The sequence below is a fragment of the Cydia amplana genome, chromosome 2 (assembly GCF_948474715.1).
Source record: "Cydia amplana chromosome 2, ilCydAmpl1.1, whole genome shotgun sequence".
Classification (NCBI taxonomy): Eukaryota; Metazoa; Arthropoda; class Insecta; order Lepidoptera; family Tortricidae; genus Cydia; species Cydia amplana.
In genome coordinates, this window is record NC_086070.1 from 2,160,190 (window position 1) to 2,185,741 (window position 25,552).

General features: G+C 40.4%; 1 protein-coding gene across 2 annotated transcripts in view; it reads right to left on the bottom strand.

The window, feature by feature from the left end:
* Positions 1 to 745: 745 nt before the first annotated feature.
* LOC134661532 (cadherin-87A) overlaps positions 746 to 25,552 on the bottom strand; it is a 40,267-nt gene continuing 15,460 nt past the window's right edge. For both annotated transcript variants that reach the window (XM_063517659.1, XM_063517668.1), the window contains 24 exons: positions 24,447 to 24,602; positions 23,795 to 23,918; positions 22,713 to 22,904; positions 22,047 to 22,282; positions 21,441 to 21,594; positions 20,649 to 20,846; positions 20,195 to 20,313; positions 19,147 to 19,267; positions 18,659 to 18,849; positions 17,431 to 17,617; positions 16,006 to 16,220; positions 14,667 to 14,864; positions 13,840 to 13,999; positions 13,411 to 13,546; positions 11,476 to 11,666; positions 6,497 to 6,673; positions 6,096 to 6,208; positions 5,338 to 5,501; positions 4,842 to 4,999; positions 4,338 to 4,443; positions 3,670 to 3,859; positions 2,794 to 2,907; positions 1,371 to 1,450; positions 746 to 981 (listed from right to left, as the gene is read on the bottom strand). In XM_063517659.1, coding sequence (XP_063373729.1) covers positions 1,373 to 1,450; positions 2,794 to 2,907; positions 3,670 to 3,859; positions 4,338 to 4,443; positions 4,842 to 4,999; positions 5,338 to 5,501; positions 6,096 to 6,208; positions 6,497 to 6,673; positions 11,476 to 11,666; positions 13,411 to 13,546; positions 13,840 to 13,999; positions 14,667 to 14,864; positions 16,006 to 16,220; positions 17,431 to 17,617; positions 18,659 to 18,849; positions 19,147 to 19,267; positions 20,195 to 20,313; positions 20,649 to 20,846; positions 21,441 to 21,594; positions 22,047 to 22,282; positions 22,713 to 22,904; positions 23,795 to 23,918; positions 24,447 to 24,602 — 3,678 coding nt within the window. In that variant the 3' untranslated portion in view covers positions 746 to 981; positions 1,371 to 1,372. The remainder of the gene's footprint in view (positions 982 to 1,370; positions 1,451 to 2,793; positions 2,908 to 3,669; positions 3,860 to 4,337; positions 4,444 to 4,841; positions 5,000 to 5,337; positions 5,502 to 6,095; positions 6,209 to 6,496; positions 6,674 to 11,475; positions 11,667 to 13,410; positions 13,547 to 13,839; positions 14,000 to 14,666; positions 14,865 to 16,005; positions 16,221 to 17,430; positions 17,618 to 18,658; positions 18,850 to 19,146; positions 19,268 to 20,194; positions 20,314 to 20,648; positions 20,847 to 21,440; positions 21,595 to 22,046; positions 22,283 to 22,712; positions 22,905 to 23,794; positions 23,919 to 24,446; positions 24,603 to 25,552) is intronic.

The following is a 25,552-nucleotide window of genomic DNA, read 5'->3' on the forward strand; positions in this document are numbered from 1 at the left end:
CATATCAAGTTAGCAATCAACAAATAGAACGAAATCAACATCAAAATGCAAATTGGAAAACAAACAAACCTAAATGGCTAAGATACAGCAAATAAATATGTAACATTACGTATAAAGTTAATTCCTCATATCAATAAAAATATTACGATTTGCTACGCCCTGAAGACGGCAGGGAACGTCAATACTTACTGTATTTACGTCATCGTTGATTAAAATGATCATTTAATAAAATTACCTCATGGTATATTGTAGCCAATAGTGCAACATTCATTTGGAATTTACTTGAAGTCTAACGTACAGTCGCCATCAGATATATCGGAGCGACCAAGGTGCTCACAATCAGAACACGCCTCTATTGTCAAGGCGATAGAGTGCGTGTTCTCAATTTTTTGCACCTCGGCCGCTCCGTTATAACTGATGGCTACTGTAAAATCCTGGTCACGGCACCCACCTACTTTTAAAAACACATTTTTTTTTTCTTAAACGTTTATACGTTATTCTCTCATACGTTAATCTCAATTATTAACAAGTAATAAATAAGGAATGTTACAGTGATTTTAGAATCTACATCATAATATCATTTTTCAGTCACTGATATTGGGCAGTAAAATATTGTTGGCATTTAGAGCAACTTGGTGCATAATATTATATAACTGTTTACCAGTGGGCAGCTAGATATTAGTTCTTTGTCTTGTCTGTTTAGATCCTAGATTTGAAGATGCCAACTGTTTAATACTTACACAATTTCTGGATATACTTTTATCAAAATCTTTCTATAAATGGACGTTGACAAAGTATTATACATCGAAACAAATAATTGGTAACAAAAGGTATATGCAGTCTTTAAAACGATAATGATTTACTTGAATGAAGAGTAATATGTATAATACATTGCCAACATGCACTACATTTGAGACTCTATTTACATATAACTTAGGAACTAATTTTAATTACTAAACTAGAGCAAGATTCGACATTCATCTGAAAATAAAAATTGTATGATAAAACAAGGTAAAATAAAACGATTTCAGAATATCATGACATGACATATTAAATCGGCCTATGCTAAGATTGCTAAGACGCACTAGCTGTGTTTTATCTACGTGGCCTCTGTGTATGAGCTATGGTCACAGGGCGGACACGCCATACATCAAAAATTATTTGCGTTTATATGTGTGCACGGCACGTCTGTACACGCGTCATTGTGTATGTGTGGGTTGAGTACGCCAGAAGTCCGCCAGATTTATGTCGCGGGGCGAGGTAATGCGAGTCGGGGCGGGGCGGTGCGTGGCCGTTCTGTATGATAATACTATTACTTATTCTGTGCTAAGGTGCCATTTTATTCCAACAATAACAAAATATGTAGTTACCATCATAGCGGCCCTAGGCCGGCCGTGGGCCGCGGTGGAGGCTCCGGCGTGTCCGGCGTCGGCGGCTTAAATGTGCTGCCCTGTAATAGATATGATTTGTTGAAATCATATACAGGGTGGCCCATTCAGATCGGTCAGTATGGGAAAATCTGAAACTAAAAGACATACGACGATCTCTTCTTAGGAACCATGTCATCGATTTTAGTAACAAGAAAAACTGCATTCATACAATTTAAATAAAATAGGTACTCAGCTCGGGAATCGAACTCGGACATTTTGAAAAATAAAAGTAACACTATTTCTATTTAGATATCGATTGTATAGGTCTTTAGCAGTAAATGTTACTATGAAACATGATGTCTGAAATGAATAAAATGCATTGTTTTCATATCCTTTAATTTATTTTAGTAAGTTTTCGAAATTACCACCATTTTTTTCAATACATTTTACATACATTTTTTTAAATGTATGAATGCAGTTTTTCTTGTTACTAAAATCGATGACATGGTTCCTAAGAAGAGATCATCGTATGTCTTATAGTTTCAGATTTTTCCATACTGACCGATCTAAATGGGCCACCCTGTATAGTTCGTTTAATAATTAAAGAGCAGATAGTTTATTTTGCCTTACAATGTTTTCTCGTATGCCCTAACTGCAGGCACTTATGATGGCTCCTCTACACGATGGCCCAGCGCCGGCCACTCCAAGGGACGCATTTATGCGTTAGAGGGAGCAAGTGATATTGCTATCTCATTCTACCGCATGGCTGCGTCCCTTGGAGTGGCCGGCGCTGGCCCATCGTGTGGAGGAGCCATGACAGTGTCACTGTGAATTTCCTCCAATCCAACGTGGAGTACTAACCCACAGTACTAACTTTAGGTAATTCCGCAAATGACCCAAAATTTCATGATGTCGGAGTCAACTTTTGGAACTACCCTTCACTAAGTGACTCCACATTACTCGAATACACCTTATACCTAAAGTCTATTTTTTTATTCGGTAGACTGAAATGACAGTTAATAGTATGAAATGACATTTCATGTTCATACAATTAGCTGTCATTTCAGTCTACCGAATAAAAAAATAGACTTTAGTACACATTCATAGCCAACTCAAGCCAATGCGAGCACAAAATATTAGCAGCATTCTCAAGCTCCGTCTTTCCAGCCATCTCTTTTCTCACTCTAACACATGTAATACGAAAAGTTTGTGAGGCAAACTTGCGCGAGTGGGGACGAGCGCTTTTGAAGTTACCGAGAACGGTCGAAAGTCGAAATTTAAGCGTTTTCTGAATAAATTTCTTCTATTCTATTCTAAAGTGCGGGCAAGGGTTGCCGAGCTTAGCCGAGCCGAGTTTACTGTATGCTCATTGGCGCTTACGTATATTAATGTGAGTTAATTAATGCCATTAAATGAGTTTTACCTGGAAACCTAAGGCAGCTTCCAGCGGCGTGGGCGAGTCGCCGCCAAGCGTCGCGTAGTCTCCAAACCGCTCAGTGGCGCGACTACCTTGTATCGTCGCATATGTGTTGTCCGTCTGAAATCATCATAAATTTGTAAATATTTGTATAATGTAGGGTAAGGGTGGAATCACATCTGTCAGCATCGAGCCGCATTTTGTATATGAGAAATCGCTCGTTAGTATGAAGATGCGTACGCATCGGAAAGCTGAAAGCATGCGTACGCATCTTCATACTAACGAGCAATTTCTCATATATAAAATGCGGCTCGATGCTGACAGATGTGATTCCACCCTAAGGTATAGTCAGCATCAACAAAGACAACAAAAACACAATAACAAACACAACCACAAACGAGGTGGCTGAATATACTGGAACACATTTTACGGTAACAAAGGTGTGTTACGATATATTTGGTCAAGTTAGCCGTCACTATCTATTTGCTCACTGGAACATATCTTCCTAAATGTCGTTCGTGCTGTACTCTTGTTTATCATACGGTCTTAATTTATTCTCCAGCCTGATGCCATGTTAATGAGATTGGTGTTAGTATTTAAATTAAAAGTGCCTTACCTGGCGGCCTATCCAAGGTGTCAGTCGCTATCGCTTCGCCATCGAATCGCTTTGTGTCTCTCTATCACTCTTCCATATTAGTGTGACAGTGACAGTTGCGTTTCATTCGCTACGGAGCGTTAGCGATTGGCATGTTGTCTACGGAGCCTGTTTTTATTGTTAACAGTACATCTATTCTGGATCCCCATAGAATCACTCCATAGCGCAGCCATGAAAATGCGTAAGCATAGTACATATAAATGTATGTATAAGTGCATGGTACCAACCTGTGGGGGCTCCACGTTGCCTTGCTCTACCTGGTCTCCAAACACGTTCATAGTTAATTCCTGCTCCTCATATGGCCGTAGCTTAGTCTCTAGCCATAGAGGGTTCTCTGTGGTGCTGAGTTCTTCTAATATCCGCCGTCGGGCGAGGCTGTCGCCCTTGCTGGATTGGAGGGATGGCGGTGGAATTACCCTGGAAGAAAGAGTACTGTGAGTCTTATGTGATTGGAAATACAGTATTATAAAAGACATTCAAAATTGCTGTTTGATTCTGCTAGTTTCAAGTTGCATTGTTAAGATTTACACTCTAGGCCTTGCCAATGTTTTAGTAAATAAGCAAAAAAAATTTTTTTTTTTGCTTTATTTAATAAACTCAAAGAGATACGGACCGCAATGGGCATTTTATTTTAAGAACCGGACCCCTGAAGAAACTTATTGGTAACCCCTGCTCTAGACAACTCGATAAAAAATGTGGTAAATAATCTGTGGTTTACTGGTAGTTTAGCCAGTACATTACCAAGAAGTTTTCATAATTATTTTGCAGTTTAGTGTTAATAGCCCGTTTTAAATATTTTCGACCGCACTAAATGTATTAGGAATCACGTAAGTATTCATTTAAAGCATAGACTGAAGATATTTTATATTATGCAAAGCTGAATATGAATACTTACCAATGTTTTAGGCAGGCGCAGACGACAATGAAAGTGACAATGCCCGTGAATAAAACTATCAGCAGAGCTATGAGCGCCGCTAGTGCTGGGTCGAAACTGTCAGGCGCTGGGAAAAGAAATTCATTTATTCGAATTAGTCAAATGTACATTGTACAATATGTTGAACAGTTATTGTGGAGCCGTTAACCATAGTCATAGAGAAATATTGATTTGTCTTACTATATTTCTCTATGCCATAGTATACCATTAGTATGTATAGGACGATAAATTTTATCGATAAATCACTATCCCCTATTTGTATTTTAGTATATAAATATTTTTATTTTCAGCCATTTTTAAATTGTAACTTAACACGGGCGCATACACCTGTAAAAGAGAACTAGAGCAAAAACGTGATTTCAAAATGTTACAAAAAAATTCGACAACTACCTACTGCAAATTTGATTTAGAAAATAAACATCAAAATCATAGCGTAAGCATGAGTAACAATCTATTATTCTTTACCTTTGGCAGTAGCGCTGGCTGCCGTGAGCGTTTCAACGCCGTACTCCTGATACACGTCTTTGAGCTCATCGTACTTGGAGTCCACGGTTTCTAGAACCCTCTCCACGGGCAGGATCTGGTATGAGGCTGGGTCTACTGGGAGTAGGTGGATTTCACACCTGAACAGGATAGAAAGGAAGTCTAATTGTCAGATGTTTTATTTATTTATCAGCAGAGTACACCACAGAATTAGTATATATGTATCATCATATTCATCTAAAGCATTTGATTGCGTAAAAAACGCAGTGTGACTCGGTTATAAATAAGAACATTATGATCTGCCTGAAAATGCCCTGAATTTCATCTTCTAAAGGGATAATAAAATCCCCTAGCAATAAAACAGAATAAAATGTCGCAAAGTTTACAATTCTAATGTGACTTTAGTATGAGTAAGAGTGTCACAGGGTTCTATATTAGGTCTATTATTGTTTATATTTGGAGGTTTGAAGGTACTTACCAATCATCGTAGAGTCTGTCAGCGTGCACCAGGTGCAGTCTCCTGGCGGGCACGAGTAGGGCTCCGCTGGCGGCGGCGAGGCGGCGCCGCACGCCCGCCCCGGGCCGCGCGCAGCCGCGCGACACCACCATGCGGATGAGGAATGACCTGTCTGTTATCCATATCTGGAAACACGAAAAGAAGTCGTAACCAAACAAAGAGCAAGGTCACGGATGTTGTAAAACGCGTAGCCAGTTTGAAGTGGGAATGGGCTGGTCATATGGCACGAAAGACCGACTCGTGGAGTAAAAGAATACTCGAGTGGCGACCATGGGGGGAAGAACGTCCTCCAAGTAGACCCAATATGCGTTGGGAAGACGACATCAAAAGGGCTGCGGGGATGAGATGGCTCCAGGTTGCACAGAACCGTGACGAATGGAGAAGAATGAAGGAGGCCTACACCCGAAGGGTAGAAAAGGGCTAAAGAGAGAGAGAGAACCAAACAAACAATATTTGGGCATTTCATCAATTTCCCAGGCCCAGGTATCGCTAGGAAGATAGTGTGACGGCGGATCTGCTTCAGCTTTGCGTCAGTAACAGGCAGGAAGTTGCGCATGATCGGGACACGCTCTCGTTTCGGATGCCAAGATCCTCTTTGGATCACTGAGCCAAAATAGTTAGTTATCAATTTCAGCAAGACTATTTTCAAAGCGTCTGGGAGATTTATTTCCATATGCCTTGGTTCTACGTCAAACGCTTGAAGTGGTTGGGAAACTTACGTAGACTTGCGCTTTAGCTTCTCTATGAGGCGGGGCCAGCTCACGCGCGATGATATCCAACACGAAACGGTCTTGGTTATATTCCGCCATGTAGCCCGCTGTCATTAGCACGCCTGCAGAAAATAAAATTAAATAATTATGAATAGTAAAGATGAATTGACAAAACCACTGTCGATCACAAATCTATTGTTACTGACTGGGTCTGTAAGTTAATGGTTAAATAATGGACTAGATTAAGACTTATTTGGATGAGACTCAGACCATGTCCTGGTCTATGCCTCAAAAATGTAGCAGAGGAACACCTGCGCGCGAAAAGTTAGACGGTAATACTGATATCACAACCTCACACCTCTTAGCGCCACATCTAGAAGAAATTTTCAGGATTAATATTGTTATCTCACCTTCCTGCGTAATGTTGAAGGGGGACGGCACAACGCTCCCGCTCGACTTTGAAGCTCCAAACTTGTACAGGTTTGAAGCAGCTACCATGTACACCAAAGTACCGTTCTCTTCTAGATCCGGGTCTTCAGCTGCTACTGAAAGGATGGCCTCGTTGACGCGCGCCGTGTGTTTTATTGCTAAAAAAACAGGTACTTAAGAATAAAAAAAAAACTACAAATATTGAGTGCAAGTCAGAAACACTTAAAGTCTATTTTTTTATTCGGTAGACTGAAATGACAGTTAATAGTATGAACATGAAATGTCATTTCATACTATTAACTGTCATTTCAGTCTACCGAATACAAAAATAGACTTTAGCGTTCGGTGAAATCCGAAAGCTAGGAAAATTATGGATGTCGGCGCGATAACTATGGGTTTATCTATTAAAAAAATATATTTTAATTCCCTACGTATTATGGTTATCATTTTGGGTAAGAGCTGACACTCTTCAAACTACTTGATCGATTTTTGGCGTCCGTTGGCTCGTTGGGTGGACGAAATCCAGAAGATTGCGGGTCACTTCTGGATGAGATTAGCTAAGCACCGGGACAACTGGCGCACTAGAAGAGAGGCCTATGCTCATTCATTCATTCATTCATTTATTCCTTTATAAAACAGAGATTTACACGTCAATTAGGTACATTTCATATTTACAACTACATATTTAGATCTAAATGAAGACGGTTAGTTACATAACAATAACACAACAGTCTACACTAGTCTACAGGTAGGTATATAATATTAAATTGGTTAAGATAAGTCAGGTTACAATTTATTATATAATCTGGGTGTTTATGACGAGTTAAATTCATATTTGAATAGTTTGGGATTGTGAACCAGTTCAAGAGTGCACGCCGTTGAAAAATTCGTCAACAGAGTAGTACGCTTCAGACATAAGTTTAGCCTTAAGTTTATTCACGAAACCTTGATTGCTATTCGCATTTTTAATCTCTAAGGGTATGTGGTTATATATCTTAGGACCTATTGAGTGGAGACACTTTTTAGACTTGGCTAGACGAATACATGGTGGACGCAGTTCGCCTCTTTGCCTAGTATTATAGTTGTGCAAGTAAATATGTACATCCGTTTGAAAGCTACGATGTCATAGACAGACAGACATTAGCGTCAAACCTAAAACACCCCTCTTTTTGCGTCGTGAGTTAATAAAAGAAGATTCGGGGTGTTTCTCGAATTCCCCGTTAGATGTCGCTCTCCTTACCGCAAACTAGCTAACGGTATGATTCCGCAGTATACTAAACTGGCTTTCGTTTAGCTGTCGTGTATTGTTGTAAATGATTACATATTAATTTTTGAATGTGGAGTGCATATTTTTGCACTCCACAATATGTCGTTAAAGCTAAATAGCACTGCTATTATAAAATAATAATTAAATTGAAGGGATGTTTACAAAAACAACATAACTGACTACACTGGTTGACACCTGAAACGATTAACAATGTTCTTAAAAAAGTGTCAACCGCTCTAAGCAGTTATGTTGTTTTCCTTCAATTGTTTCAGGCTAACAATTTCTAAGGTTGGTTGGTACTTGTCCAATTCCTTGGTCCAATGTGCATTGCGTCTCACTCTTTCACTAAGCAAATTGTGAGATGCAAATACACATTGGACAAAGAAATGCACCCTAAAATGAAAGCGTGAAGGTTTGACAAGACTATAAGTAATAAATAAATAAATATTATAGGACATTCTTACACAGATTGACTAAGTCCCACAGTAAGCTCAAGAAGGCTTGTGTTGTGGGTACTCAGACAACGATATATATAATATATAAATACATAGAAAACACCCAAGACTCAGGAACAAATATCTGTGTTAATTACACAAGTAAATGCCCTTGCCAGGATTCGAACCCAGGACCGCGGCTTAACAGGCAGGGTCACTACCCACTAGGCCAGACCAGTCGTCAAAATAGAGTCATTTTTAACGTCAAACATCTATGAAATTATGACGTTTACTTAACCCTTAAATGCATGACTTTTTCTTTTTGCCCGAAATTAATATATGTATCACATAATTGTTTGCCGATTCTAGGAAAAATAGTAAAAAAAAATATAACTTCGATTTTCACTGCGAAATCAGTGTTAGAAGTTGAATTGGCTAAATCACATTTTTTTCTACCATTAGAAAGGTACACTATTTGTGATATAACTACGATACAGCTTATTTAGTTTATTCACGAAACCTTGATTGCTATTCGCATTTTTAATCTCTAAGGGTATGTGGTTATATATCTTAGGACCTATTGAGTGGAGACACTTTTTAGACTTGGCTAGACGAATACATGGTGGACGCAGTTCGCCTCTTTGCCTAGTATTATAGTTGTGCAAGTAAATATGTACATCCGTTTGAAAGCTACGATGTCATAGACAGACAGACATTAGCGTCAAACCTAAAAAACCCCTCTTTTTGCGTCGTGAGTTAATAAAAGAAGATTCGGGGTGTTTCTCGAATTCCCCGTTAGATGTCGCTCTCCTTACCGCAAACTAGCTAACGGTATGATTCCGCAGTATACTAAACTGGCTTTCGTTTAGCTGTCGTGTTTTGTTATAAATGATTACATACTAATTTTTGAATGTGGAGTGCATATTTTTGCACTCCACAATATGTCGTTAAAGCTAAATAGCACTATCGCTATTATAAAATAATAATTAAATTGAAGGGATGTTTACAAAAACAACATAACTGACTACACTGGTTGACACCTGAAACGATTAACAATGTTCTTAAAAAAGTGTCAACCGCTCTAAGCAGTTATGTTGTTTTCCTTCAATTGTTTCAGGCTAACAATTTCTAAGGTTGGTTGGTACTTGTCCAATTCCTTGGTCCAATGTGCATTGCGTCTCACTCTTTCACTAAGCAAATTGTGAGATGCAAATACACATTGGACAAAGAAATGCACCCTAAAATGAAAGCGTGAAGGTTTGACAAGACTATAAGTAATAAATAAATATTATAGGACATTCTTACACAGATTGACTAAGTCCCACAGTAAGCTCAAGAAGGCTTGTGTTGTGGGTACTCAGACAACGATATATATAATATACAAATATATAAATACATAGAAAACACCCAAGACTCAGGAACAAATATTTGTGTTAATTACACAAGTAAATGCCCTTACCAGGATTCGAACCCAGGACCGCGGCTTAACAGGCAGGGTCACTACCCACTAGGCCAGACCAGTCGTCAAAATAGAGTCATTTTTAACGTCAAACATCTATGAAATTATGACGTTTACTTAACCCTTAAATGCATGACTTTTTCTTTTTACCCGAAATTAATATATGTATCACATAATTGTTTGCCGATTCTAGGAAAAATAGTAAAAAAAATATAACTTCGATTTTCACTGCGAAATCAGTGTTAGAAGTTGAATTGGCTAAATCACATTTTTTTCTACCATTAGAAAGGTACACTATTTGTGATATAACTACGATACAGTTTGTAAATATAAAATAATAACAAACCCCGAAAAATCTGCCCAAAATCACATACTAAAAATCATCAACTTCCAGGTTTTTCTAAGTTTTCCGACATTACATCTATAAACAAATGTAATTTTTATAAATTAAAATACTGCGTAAATTTATGTAATAATTCGGAAAGTTTATTAGTTTTACTATTGAAATAATATACAGGAACAAATAGAATTTGTTTAACCCTTAATCTGTGAGCTGTCTAATGCTTTGTAGACATTTGGCAACACTATGCATTTAAGAGTTAACACTAGTACTGTCTGGGCTATCAAGATCGCTGTTAACTTAGCTTGGTCTGACTCTACATGTATAACATGTATTTTCGACGGAAAAATGTACAAATACAAATGCATTTATTTCATTGCTTTTTTTATGTACTGTTCTGGACAAAAAGAATGTTTTTACGATATAAAAATTATTGAAATGAAGCACATAGGTACACCAAAACACTCCAGGGTAAACGCCAGTAGAGGGTAAGCGGGGTTCTCTTAAAAATCAGTGCTTGTTGTAGCAACATTGAAAAAAAAAAAGAAATGATCGCCACAAGTTATATTATTAAAATATTTACAACGTATGTTTGACCACCGTGGCACGTGTTAAATGAATTAAGTAGGTACCTATTCTCAGGATCTTCCTAACTTTGCGTGGGCAAAGCGCTCACCTACCTTTTTCCCAGTAAAATCCTGTAACGTGCCACGGAAATCAACATACATACATACGTATATATGTATGTAATACATACATATAATCACGCCTATTTCCCGGAGGGGTAGGCAGAGACCACGGATTTCCACTTGCTACGATCCTGACATACGAGAAATGCCAAAATGCCACGGAAATCAATCTTATGAAAAATGCCACTGAATACAATCTCATTAAAAAAAAGCGGCCAAGTGCGAGTCGGAATCGCTCATGAAGGGTTCCGTATTCAGGCGATTTATGACGTATTAAAAAAACTACTTACTAGATCTCGTTTAAACCAATTTTCGGTGGAAGTTTACATGTACATGGTAATATACATCATTTTTTTTTTTTCACATTTTACCACTTTGGAAGTGTCTCTCGCGCAAACCATTCAGTTTAGAAAAAAATGATATTAGAAACCTCAATATCATTTTTGAAGACCTATCCATAGATCACGTATGGGTCTGATGAAAAAAAAATTTTTGAGTTTCAGTTCTAAGTATGGGGAACCCCAAAAATTTATTGTTTTTTTTCTATTTTTGTGTGAAAATCTTAATGCGGTTCACAGAATACATCTACTTACCAAGTTTCAACAGTATATTTCTTATAGTTTCGGAGAAAAGTGACTGTGACATACGGACGGACAGACAGACAGACATGACGAATCTATAAGGGTTCCGTTTTTTGCCATTTGGCTACGGAACCCTAAAAAGGCTAGTTGGCCCTTCCCTATAAAATAAATAAGGGTATATTCATCTCACCCGCATAATACGTCTTCTCTGGGAACCTCGCCTCGTTGTCATTTTCGTCCAGGATCTTGATCTTGACGGACGCGACGCCGCTCTCCTGGCCTTCCGTACTGTTGTCCACAGAGTTGAAGTCGGCGGCCGCTCGTTCTAGAATAGGGCTGTTGCTTGCGTATATTGTTAGGGAGTATTCGGGCTGCTTTTCTCTGAAAAAAAAAGAAATATGTTTATTTTATTACCTTTATTGACCGAAGCGTAGCGAAGGTCTACGTTTTGACTCGTGCATTTTGCTTTTGTATGTCCGGATGTTCTCCTCTACAGGTCGCAATTCTTAACCGATTTTCGTGAAATTTTGTGACCGAATTCTATGACTAAATAAAATTTTTCTGTCGATCCGGTTTATGGAAAATTTTCAAAATGGCGGAGTTGTGATAGCTCCCGCCTAAACAAATAGTCGTATCGGTATCATAAGAGTTTTTTTTTTTGAGATATGTTTATAGATTAAATGGCCAAAAATTCAGAAAATTTGTGTCGCTGGTTTTGGCGGTATTTAGATATTTAGTTTTTACTTGAGAATGAGTAGCTAAATATCGTCAGCTTTAGTAAAAACTATAATGGTGTATTTTGCAAACGTTCGCTTTTTTTGTTTGCATCGGGAGCTGATCGGGAGGCCCCTGGTTCCATCCCCAGTAATTGTATACTGCTACATAACTTTTTGAATTTTTTATACTTAAATTTCGTATAGTTGTTAGGGTTCCGTAGCCAAATGGCAAAAAACGGAACCCTTATAGATTCGTCATGTCTGTCTGTCTGTCCGTCTGTCCGTCTGTCCGTCCGTATGTCACAGCCACTTTTCTCCGAAACTATAAGAACTATACTGTTGAAACTTGGTAAGTAGATGTATTCTGTGAACCGCATTAAGATTTTCACACAAAAATAGAAAAAAAACAATAAATTTTTGGGGTTCCCCATACTTCGAACTGAAACTCAAAATTTTTTTTTTCATCAAACCCGTACGTGTGGGGTATCTATGGATAGGTCTTCAAAAATGATATTGAGGTTCCTAATATCATTTTTTTCTAAACTGAATAGTTTGCGCGAGAGACACTTCCAAAGTGGTAAAATGTGTGTCCGTCCCCCCCCCTAACTTCTAAAATAAGAGAATGATAAAACTAAAAAAAATATATGATGTACATTACCATGTAAACTTCCACCGAAAATTGGTTTGAACGAGATCTAGCAAGTAGTTTTTTTTTAATACGTCATAAATCGCCTAAATACGGAACCCTTCATGGGCGAGTCCGACTCGCACTTGGCCGGTTTTTTTATTTTTTATTATATTTTTTATTTTGAAAAAATGAAAAAAATCGTATTTTTTATTTATCAAGCGCGGGTTAAGCGTATTCGTTTAATTTTTGTTTGTAGCTTTATGTAGTTTTTAATTTTTTGTTTATATTACATGTACTATACCTATATTTTAATAAATATTTTTGCCATACATTTATTCAGTTTTAAGCTCTGCTCGCGAGGTCTACAGCTCACAGAGCCACTAGTTTACTGATGTTTCGATACAAGTTTCACTGTTCATGGTCGCGGCTAAACGATGTCCAAGCAAAATATCAAAACTAAGATTAACGTAATCTATAACCTATAATAATCTTGTAACCTAAATCAATAACTTAAACATTTTCAACAAACAAACAAACACAAACATACTTACACTGTAGTCTAATAAGCAAGTGCTTTCTACAATCTGCTATTTTGTGGCCTAAGTCGGAAACATAAACTTCACATTGACATTTACGCCAATAAACAGATCTGAGGATTCTGAGGTGGGAGAGGAGAAAAAACAAATTGAGAAATCTTTGAGAAAATTAGCACATAAAATAATACAAAGATTGAGAACCTGTGTTTTAAGTCGGTTAAAAAGAGACGGATACACTAACTTACCTGTCAAAACTAATGTTAGCTCGGATGACACCCTTGATCCTATCAAGAGTGAAAGCCCCGTCCTCATTTCCCTCTAGTATGTGGTAGTACACCTTCCCATTTTCCCCAGAGTCGTTGTCTACAGCTTTCACAGTGCCTGTCAAACAAGATCTTTATTAGGGTAGTGTTTTTGTGGGAAAGTTTTCTTAATCTCTCCAAAAAGGTGTATACAAGTTCATTTTCCAAAAAAAAATTACACACGCTAAAGACAGCCATTATCCATACATTTGGTAAATATTATATTTTAAACTAATTAAAACACTTGTCAGGAAGGCACAGTAAGCTGCAGAGATGACTGACCCCCCTCCCCCCCTCTACAGGGGGTCAGTTATCTCTGTAGTTTACTGTACATTTGCGGTGCAGAAATAGGAATTCATATCCGTTTCTTACCGACAATAACTCCAGAAGGCGAGTTTTCCTTAACGCTAAACAGATAGCTGGGAGCGGAGAACCGCGGTGTATTATCATCATCATCGGCCAACACCACCGTCAGGATCATCAGGCTCTCGAATTGAGCGGGTGTACCGTTGTCCACGGCTGCTATCGCCAACTAGGAAAACATTATTTAAATAATGTATTTTAAGATCACACGAGTGGGTTGTCTAGAACAGGTCCAAGGAGACTCACATTAGACCGGCCGGGCCGACCGGGCCGTGTCCGGGCCGGAACTTCCGGCGCAATGACAGGCATCACGTGATCGTGATGCTTTCTATAGAAAACGAAGCGCCGAAAGCTCCGACCCGGACACGGCCTGATCTAACGTGAGTCATCCTTTGCCTTTGCCCACAATTGTCATTTTTTGGGGGTAAGTACAACACTCTATAATAATAAACACCACATTGTTTACGTATTACTATTGGAAATCCTGGTCACGGCACCAATTATGTAACTGTCCTAATCTAATTCCTTTAAAAATTGGAGCGGTAGATAACTTATAGTTTGTCAAAGGACTGTCTGTATGACTGTTGTCTTACACTAGTACTAGCACCTAAAAGAAAATGATGACTTGATGAGTATAGTCTCTTTTGTTCTTATTTACTGACAATCTGGTTTGACCAACTATATGTATCGCTTTTACAACGGCTTCAGGCAATTCAAGGTTTCAATGCCTTAAAAATCGTATCCGTTACTTGCGTTTGTTATAAAGAATAATACAGACATAAAATTTTACTGACGGTTTTCTTAATCCCATTTCATAAAGCTAAAGTCTCACTCACCATATATTCCGACTGATGTTCCCTATCCAAGAACGTCTTAGTCCTCAGCTCCCCAGTATCTCTGTCGAGACTAAACTCCGGAGTTTCGCTAACTCTCTGGTTGTCCACTTTGAGGTAGTATGACACGCGACCGTTTTCCCCGCTGTCTTGGTCTTTTGCTTTGATTGTAGTTATGAGATAGTCCGCTTGAGCTGCGTTCTGAAAGAATAATATTTTGCTACATTCATGAGAAGTTTAGATAAAACCAAAAGACAATGGTCCTAAAAATACTTGAAAGTCTATTAAAAAGAAATATCGTAAAAGATCAGCTAAATTAGTTTTTCTCAATTTTTGTGTAGGTAAGTAAGTACATCCTTTGACATCGTTGTATTGCACGTCCATAAAACAACGTGCTGGACGATAAATCAATTCATAAAGTTGTTAGACGCAATGAGATAAGAGCCATAGGCAGAGCGTTTCTACGTATATATAGACTTTGTGGGTGTCCGACCCATTAGAGCGTACCGTAAAATGGGGTGAGTAGGTTTCGCGGGGAGAGGTGGGTTATGAATGGGGAGAGAAGGTTTGAGAGGGGGGTGAGAAGGGATTTTAAGGCTACTGCTACAAAAATAATGTATTCCAATTTAAAATGGAGCTATAGTAATACGAATAATAAAAAAAAATCGATCCAACATTCTTCCAAAATCACCTTTGTATGAAAAGCCCTCTCACCCCAAATACGAGGCACTACGGGGTGAGGTGGGTTTTCCTCTTTATCGTCAAAGTTATGAAATGGAACTACCCAAAATAAGATAAAAACTAAAATACAAACGTCCGGAACACTTATTATATACACCATTCAGTTTGCATATGTAAAAATAAAATGTTATCGAGGTTTGAATGTCAGTTTTGCGCCTACTCACCCCATTTTACGGTAGCGAACGAAATATATACGGTCACTATTTCAATCCCAATCAGCGAAAATGGACTCTCGTAGCCGCGAGGTAGAAACTCGCCCGAAGCGGCAAATTTTGATATATGTATATCTTTAATTTCAATCATTATAAGACCGCTTCGCTGAACACAATCTCATACCGTTTGACCGACCGGTCTGGCCTAGTGGGTAGTGACCCTGCCTGTGAAGCCGCGGTCCTGGGTTCGAATCCCAGTAAGGGCATTTATTTGTGCGATGAGCACAGATATTTGTTCCTGAGTCATGGTGGTTTTCTATGTATTTAAGTATTTGTATATTATATATATCGTTGTCTAAGTACCCACAACACAAGCCTAGAGCTTACCGTGGGGCTTAGTCAATTTGTGTAAAATGTCCTCTAATATTTATTTTATTTTTATTTTATACCTCAGGTATCTCCAACTGCCTTTGCTCAGGCGGCGGGAACACAAACTCCGGACTATGCTTGTTCACGCTGAGCACCGTAATGTCCACCCTCGCGGGCGCGGCCAGACCGGCGCCGGCGCGGTCCGTGCCCGACACGGTCAGGTGGTACGTCGTGTTGCCGACCACGGGGCGGGCCGGGTAGATGATGCCGGTTATTGGGTCCACTGAGAAGGTTCCTGAAAGATAAAAACGTCTTTTGATAAAGGATAAAGTTATTGAAATAAGAAAGTTATCCTGTAAATCTGCGGATGTATCTGATGTGAGTGTTCCACATGATAATGTACCCGGTTGAAAAAGACGGAAATACATTATAACACTGTCACGTAAACAAGTGCAACCATCGCACCCGTAGTGAATAAGTTTCATACGTACGACACATAATTGTTAAAGGCTGTTTAGTAGGGATGTACCGACTAGTCGCCGACTAGTCGGGAAAGCCGACTATTCGGCCTCATTTGTAGTCGGCGATTAATCGGCGACTAGTCGGCAAAAATGGCCGATTAGTCGGCACTATATACGTGACAGAAAAACAGGGCAAAAAGAAATAAACAGCACATAATTATTTTCATAAGCTTTTTACCTATTTTACCCAAATTTTTATTTAGGGTGCTTACGAAAACTTTTGTTCGAAAATTCATTATTGACCTTGTGGTCGCTTTTTTATGTCCGATTGTGCGGTCGACGTATGAAATATAACCTTAGGATTTTTTTATTTAATTTGTTAGCGTTACTATATGATAAATAGCGCGACGAAAGAGTAAAACGATTGTTTTTTAGTGCATTTGAACCGAACTTAGACCAAACTAATGATCTGGCCGACTAGCCGACTAGTCGGCCGACTAATCGGCCATCCGAGCGCCGATTAGTCGGCTAGTCGGCCAAATTAATAGTACATCTCTACAGTTTAGTTACCCCCTTAAGTATTCATAAAATCTTTACGGGCCTTATTTAGTTAAATTATGTTTTATCCCTTTCTTACAAATACATAAGTCAAAATGACAGATAAGGGCAAATGATTATTAGCTAACTAGCTGAGCGTTAATGAATAAGGCGGTTAGTCCGTGGTGATGACAGATGTCCTTATCACAGTTCTTAGAATTACCACAACGGTTAAGCTCAAAATAAGAAGTGACAATTTCAAATAAGTACATTGGCACAGAATAAACAATAGTACTAAGTACAGAAGACTCACTCTAACAAAACGCGTCTGTTATGATCAGCACAGATATGGCCGCTAGGTGGCGACAGCGCCACGCGCGGCTTATGGCTTTCCCCAAAATTGGGGCCGGAATGGATGTACTTTTAGCTACCTGTAGCAAAGCGACGAAATTGGGGAGTGAGCCACGCCTGACATCGGGCATAATTATTTCAGAGTTTTTTTCTTACCAGGCACGCTCTGCTCCACGATCGCATACTCCACTTTCCCATTGAGCCCCTCATCCTTATCCTCAGCAGAGACTTGAAGGATAGCAGCCGGTGGGTTCAGCTGCAGGTTTTCCGATATGGTGCTCTTGTACACGCTCTGGGCGAAGACGGGCGCGTGGTCGTTGATGTCTAGCACTTTTATGTGGAGCTGGAAGAATAACGGCAGTTTTGAAATACGGATAGTACAGTTATATCACTTAGAACTTATACTGTTGGCCGATCCAAAGATAACCTCCTGAAATGGGGAATCAACCCGGGACAAAGTGATGCACTATGCGAATGTGGCGACCAACAAACAACGCGACATATGATGCAGTGTTCCCTGTGTCCAACTACGTGCACTACGGAAGACCTCATAAGAGCTACCTCCCGGGGGTTAGAGGTGGCAAGATATTGGCAAAATATTATTTAGTTATGATCCCTTCACACGATAAGAAGAAGATCAGTTAGAATATATTATTATTTACGCTTGTGGCATCAGTGGCAGTGGCACCCAAGTGAGCATTGAGATGCGTGCACAGTGCTTGAATACGTCTGCAATTGTTATAACAAAAAAGTCAGGACGCGCGCCATTTTGGATTCTTCTACTTAGATTTCTGACTCATAAGCATCAAAACGTGTCGATGACACCCACTGACAATCCAACCTCTAGACTGAGCTTAAGCCAATTCTTTCATGAAACCGATGCTGCCAAAAATACGGGGGTGCGGGGGGACGAGGTGAGCGAATCCCGTGCCGTGATTGGTTAGTTCAAAGACACGGACCAATCACGGCACTGGATTGACTCGAAGATGGAGTAACGCTACCGTATGTGTGGCAGAGGGGGTAGCTCGACTATGCTATGTCTAGAGGTTGGATTGTCTGTGATGACACCGTATCCATACACACACACCGTATGCACAATATGCACATGTATTTTGCAGTATTTGTTTCAGTTTATTTCAATCGCAGAAAACATGAACATGAACTCTCTCCAGCTTAAAGCATTTGAAACTTCTTTTATGATATAAGGAGGCAAGCGAGCAGACAAATCGCCTGATGGTAAGCGATTACCACCGCCCATGGACACCCGCGACACCAGACGGGTTGTAGGTGCGTTTCCGACCTTTAAGATGGCAGCACGCTCTTTTCTTGAAGAATGCGGGGGAAACGCTATTTAATTTACTTGATAAAGATTTGAATTACTCACAGGTACACTGCTGCTCTTTTGTTTCGTCGGCGGTGCTCCGTCGCTTGCCACGGCTCGAAGCCAGATGTCGCTAGTAACTTCTCTGTCGATATCAGCCCCCTCGGCTACGGTGACCACTCCAGATAATTCATCGATGGAAAACAAGTTGGACAGTTCGCCTGTGAGACTGTAGCGAACTTGGCCGAATTCACCTGAATAATTAGGAAATTACTATTTTGAGTAGGTACTTACAGTCTAAGAATGAATATAAAATGTATTTGAGGGCGCCACTGAGCTAACCAAGAATCAGCACTCACATGACGGTGGCTATGATGAGCGTGTTTGCTGATTTAGTATCGTCATGGTTCATTAATACTCGTTATGTGAAATGATCCCGCGACTTTTCATTGTATCTGTCATCCTCATACATTCTTGCTTTTCGAAAGGCGTTGACAAGTACCCACGGTTTTATTTCAGTTCCGTTTAATTTCATTTTTATTCATTCTAACCTTCATCCTTATCAACTGCACTGACGGTGACAACGCTCGTGTGCGCGGGCGCATGTTCCTGCAAGCTAGCGTCGTATTGCGGCGCCGCGAATACTGGCTCTTCGTCGTTGGCGTTTTCCACCTGGGAAGCAAATATCGTAAGAATAAACATTGGTTGACTGCTCTGCACACAGTCCAAGGATACGCGCGCAAGGAAGCGCACTGTAGTCCTGACATACCAATCCACCAAGACCTCGAGGACTTCGGAAGAAAACGCCTTAAATCCCGAAACCCCCCTGCATTAGATGGGGAATTCCCTGACCACCCGTACCCTAGAGGAGGCATGGACCACAGAATGGGAAGCCCTCAAAGACCAAGCCAACCCCTTCAAGCAGGCTTCAAGGAACCCCGCCGGGTATGGTCCGCTCTTAACCGCCTAATAACAGGAGTTGGCAACTGCGGCCACCATTGGCACAAGCTGGAGCTCCTCTCCTGCTGGTAACAGGAGTTGGTAACTGCGGGCACCCAGATCAGACCATCAAGCTCATAATTCTAGAATGCCCTCTTACTAGATATACAAGCCATGTAGACGATTTTAAGATCCTGTCAGAAGACGCAATCGCGTACCTGGGAAGGGCAAAATTCTAGTTATAAGTTTTCTTTTTATATGTAATCCAGTGACATGTACATATACCATACGATAAATAAATAATAGCCCAAGGATGTTTCCTGACTCACTGTTGTTAGTGAAAATACTGGAAGAGTGCAAAACCTCAACACACCGATGTGCCATCGGAAAATCTGCAGGTACACCAGCCTAAGTGCCAGTTGCACCACTTGTACTTGACACACTGATCAACGTCACCCGGCGCGCCGCGGCGGTTTACTATCTTACAATAAAATTTAACGATGAGAAACAGTTTGGTGGTTATGGACAGTCATGCTTGCTAGACTCCAGCGGACATTCTTTAAACGGTTTCAACGTCCAATGGACAGACTTATTTGGGAAGCTAGAGCATAGAATTATTAATTATAAGTATAACCTCAGTCAGTGAAAGTATTAACTTACGTGGACTATGACTTGTGCGGTGCCGGAGCGCTGTGGGACGCCAGAGTCGTATGCTACCAGTGTGAAGTTGATGGTGCGAACTGTCTCGTAGTCTATACGCTGCATGGATTTTACTACGCCTGAAAATGTATTATTAGTTAGTAAGTGCCAATGTCATTGCGTCTCACTCTCTCTCATTAAGCAAAATATGAGACACAATACACATTCGATAAAAAGATTGTATAGATGGAATACCATCCTAAGGTTGACACATCGCTCGATGTCAAGGGACCACAATATTTGAGATTACCCTTCGTAAAACCGAAATAAGTCAATAATCTGTCCCATACTAAATAATACGGCTAAATATGGATGTCGTAGTATTTGTATGGAGACGGCCGCTATCCTAGGAAACCAGAGCATTAGGTATAGGTAATGAACGTGACTATCAATGACATGATTTGAAAGTACCTACCTGTAACATTGTCAATCTGGAAGTACGGGCTTGGTGGAGATATAACCAGCGCAGAAATTGGCGTCTCTTTGTCGGTAGCGGTGTATTTGCTAAGCACAGTCCCTATTGGCTGCTCTTCGACTAGATATTCTTCGTAGGCAGGTTGGGAGAATGTAGGGGCGTGGCGGTTGACATCCACTATGGTGATGATGAGTTCACCTGCAGAAAAATTTGGTTATGATTGAGATTTCCAATGTTAGATAATTATTAGGAAGTTGAACGCCGAATTAATTAAAAACTGCAATTACATTGGCAATTTTTAAATCCAGAATGGGGCTCTTCAAAAAATAAGTGTATAAAGTTATTCAAGTATTTGCACAGCAGTTGCATCATCCTTGTCTATAATTTATTCGTATACCATTAGAATCCTAGCTGTATCTGAATTGGAGCTATTGATTAACGATGGTCGCGTTGGCTCTACCTCCAGTTTTGGTATATAACCTGCTTAGTAACAACTTAAACTATACAGTAATCTAAGAAGTTCAACCACGGAAAATGGCGAGAAATCGTACGGCAAGCAACATCTGTGCCTGATGTCAGCAGTTTACCACGACATGACGACACTAACACACACTATACACACACACGCACGCACGCACGCACAGTGATAAGTTCGCCTTTGTACATTGTATACTTTCTTTTTAATTGTATCTTAACCTGTCTTATGTACAATAAAGTGTTTACATACATACATACACTCTGCAAAGAGTATAACGGCAAAGAAGAAGAATAATCTAACAAGTAAAACCTTACCATCAGCTTCCTGCAACGGGTTGGCCGAAGCATCAATGACGGTGACAGGGAGTGATAAAACTGCCGCCCGGCTTCTGTCAAGACGCTGTGATACTATCACACTGCCATTTGACAGGATGGAAAACCACGAGTCGAAGATACCTTCGTCTGATACCTGAAAAAAAAAGATCGTTTTCTAAAGAGCTCCTTGAAATAAGAAGTTTACTCTATCATTTTGCAAAGGGTTTTAAGACCATTGTTTTCTAAAGAGGTCCTTAAAATAAGAAGTTTACTCTATCATTTTGCAAAGGGTTTTAAGACCATTGTTTTCTAAAGAGGTCCTTGAAATAAGAAGTTTACTCTATCATTTTGCAAAGGGTTTTAAGACCATTGAAACAAAGGATTTTTTTGGAATTTTTGCGAGTGGGAAGTGGGTAATTATTCCCACAATCTAGCTGTAAAGTCTAACCTCATGCCCCCTAAATCTACCTTTTGGTAACTCAGAACAGTCGCTATCTTTCGGACCCATAGCGTTGTAACCTTTTTCTGCATCATCACAGACAGTCCATTAAATATATGGTTTTTATTCAAGTCCTCTCAAGGAAAACCTATCAAAACTGTCCTTACCTCTTGTCCATTTTTATCTACAGCCTTAATCATTTTATTTCTCTGTAGCTCGTACACCAGCTGCTCACTATCAGTTATATCAGGGTCTATAGCCAGAAGGTTATGGACTACAGTGCCTAGTTCAGCATCAGCTGAGACCTCAGCCCGTTGTATGGTGGGGGTGAAGTAGGGTTTCTTATCGTTGACGTTGCTGACGTGAACGGTGAGTTCGGTGGTGCCAGTGTGGCTTGGCATGCCTGGAAGAAAAATGATGGATAGTTAGGCAATGGTCTCCGATTTACTCCAAGTGTTAAATCAATATATAAAATAAAAAACCGGTCAAGTGTGAGTCAGACTCGCGTTCCAAGGGTTCCGTACATTACCCAATTTTTTACAATGTACTTTTTTATGTGTCTTTAAAAAACTTGTAGGGGTCGGATCGAAAACTAAAGTAATTAAGTTCGACTCACGCTTGACTGCACATTTCGTATAGGTTTTTCTGTTATAGATAAAGAACTATTTTGTGTATTTTTTTCAGAATTTTAGACCCAGTAGTTTCGGGGATAAGGGGGGGAATGGTCGGACAGACAGACAGACTGACGCACGAGTGATCCTATTTAGGGTTCCGTTTTTTCCTTTTGAGGTACGGAACCCTAAAAAGGGTCACAGAAAGTTCATTTAACTCACCAAGATCAGCAGCAACAATAGTTATCCGATAGGTGTTCCGCTTGTCATAGTCCAGTTTAGACGACACAGTGACGACCCCGGTCACGTTGTCGATGGCGAACGCTTCCAGCGCCCCCTGCTGGATGGCGTACTTGAGGTCAGCGTTGGCGCCACTGTCGAGGTCTGTGGCGCGGACCGCTGCTACCTCCGTACCTGGATAAAAAGTAGGAAAGTGTTGACGTAACTGAGGGCCTACCGCGAACCACGTTCGACGTGTTGCCTCTCTGTCGCACTTGTAAATTTGTACGTAAGTGAGACAGGGAGGCAACACGTCGAACGTGGTTCGCGGTAGGCCCTCTGGTGACCGAAGAGCTGGCGGCTACCTCGCACAACGTATCCGCATTGCGATACAGCGAGGAAATGTCGCCAGCATCCTTGGTACAATGCCTCAAGGGCCTATTTTAGATTTAAGCTAGTTTTTAATTTCTTTTAGTAATGGCACTGTATATATCTTGAAAGTGTTTAAGTCTAAGTCAAATTGCTCTTTAATTTAAAAAATGATTAACTTAAAAATTGTTGATACTATCGAGTCTGAGTGAAAATTCTCTGGCTATTATTGGAATTTAGCGAGCAGCACTAAGTTATAGCGGCATGACGTTGAATTTTTGTCAGTAGCAAAGAGTATAATAATATATATATAGTAAGTCAGTAGTTCTTCGATACTTATAAGGTGATTGTCGTGGCTTCCAACCTCCGTGGCGACCTGACATAGACCAACTGACTAACTGGCTGACTGACATACATATTTGGAACTACGAACAGTTAATTCACAGCCAGACAGACCAGACAGACTGTTCAGTAATCAAAATCATCAGTTTGATTTTTGAACATAAGAACGCTGCTTACGTAATTAAGGAAGAAAAGGAACTCAACCTATCACTCACTCCAAAAGGATTTGTTCGTATTTAATAACGTAAGTAACATTGGTGTTCCACCTGTCCAATATCTTGGTCCAATACGCATTGCGTCTCACTCCCTCACTAAGCAAAACGTGAGATGCAAATACACATTGGACAGTTTGAATATCACCCTAAAACACATACCAGGTGGCGCGTCCTCCGAGATGTCAGCTTCGTATTTGTGTTGGTCAAACTCTGGCGCATGGTTGTTGACGTCACGGATGTTGATCTCCACTTTACACGTTGCGTTGTGCACGCCATCTGTGGCCTGTAGAACATATCAAATACAGAAATCTGTAATCTACAATCGTTTATTCATAGACAGTTTTTATTATGTAGCCGTCATGTATTGATTTTCAAATTCCCTTGATCTTGCTGGAGAAAATAAATGGGTCTGAAGTACCGTTGTCTTAGAATCGAATCGAGATTTGCATATTAGGTACCACTGCAACGGTTATCTAGAATACGAGTATGTTTTGGGCTGAAGTTACTGCGGAAGCCAGATCGTTTAACATTAAAACCTTGTGGGATGAGCTCCTTTCCGAAATTTTTTTCACGGTCTCCTATAATATGAGTTTTTCCAAAAAAGGAGTACACAGGTTTCTAAAAGGTCAGTAATGCGTTTGTCAGCTCTGAAATCCAGGGGGTAGCAGTTTACGGTAACCATGAACGCCGCGCCGTAATTTTGCATACTAATATCAGTCATATGTGTGCCACGCGGCAGCCAAAGGTTTAACATCAAACGGGCAGTATGGTTGTTTGTAACCGACATGATATTAAAAGATAGTCATCTTACCAGAACGGTGACCACAATCTTGCTGTCATTGGTGGCCACCCCACCGGCTTTCGGCGAGATCTTGCCACTGACGTCATCCATGGAAAACGGATGTTGCGATGGCTCTATGATGTAGTACCGGATTTCAGAAGAGGTGTCCACGTCTCGAGCTTGCACCTGAAGAAATATAACATAGATTTGAAATATTTGAATTTTAGAAGGAAAGTTCTGGTCTTGAACAGAATAAAAGCCGCTGGCACATTGAAAACTGTTTTGCGAGCTTAATATCCTTAATTTGGGATAACCGGAACACATTATCATCAGTATTTAGCATTATCCCGCAAGAATGCTAACAACATTTTTCAGTTGTGAATGCAGTAACTTTTTAATTATCTTTCCTTACTTTTCAATGTTTCTCGGGGGAGCCTGCATCCCTAGAGAACGCGTCCCCAGGTGGCGGATAGGGGGGGCTCGCTGCTCACTACCCTGTTAGTGAGCAGAGGGCTTGAGGGAAATAAAATACCTCTCGCGGACCACACAGGCCGGAGAAGGACACTCCGATATCAAACCCTCGTCCTCAGGCTTCTTCGACATATTCGGAGCAGAGGCTGCAGACGGGCTGGGCGCTTGGCTGGAGCGTACAGAAGGGACCGGCGGCGGAAGAATCTCTAGTAAATCAACGGCGGCGACCTTAACCTTTCAGAAAGGCTACAGTCTTGGCGTCAGGTGGCAACCGGCCGTAAAAAACAAAGCCAACCAAAGAAATCTCCTAATGCATTATGAAAGTACACCATATTAGAGAAACGATAAATACTAGGGCGTCCCCCGGAAGCGACGGTCAGAGCTCCCGAATTCACTATGCGAATAATACTAGGGCGTCCCCCCCAAGCGACGGTTTTAGACGCAACGCAACGTCCATGCGTATAGCTACGTGGAACATTGGCTCGCTGACCGGACGCAGTCAAGAACTTGCAGAGACTCTATACAGACGACACATAAATATATGCTGCATCCAGGAGTTAAAATGGAAGGGTTCCAAGTCCAGGGATATCGGATACGATTACCAACTGCTATATAACGGTTCCTCAACGTCTAGAAATGGCGTAGGAATTATACTAGACAAAGAT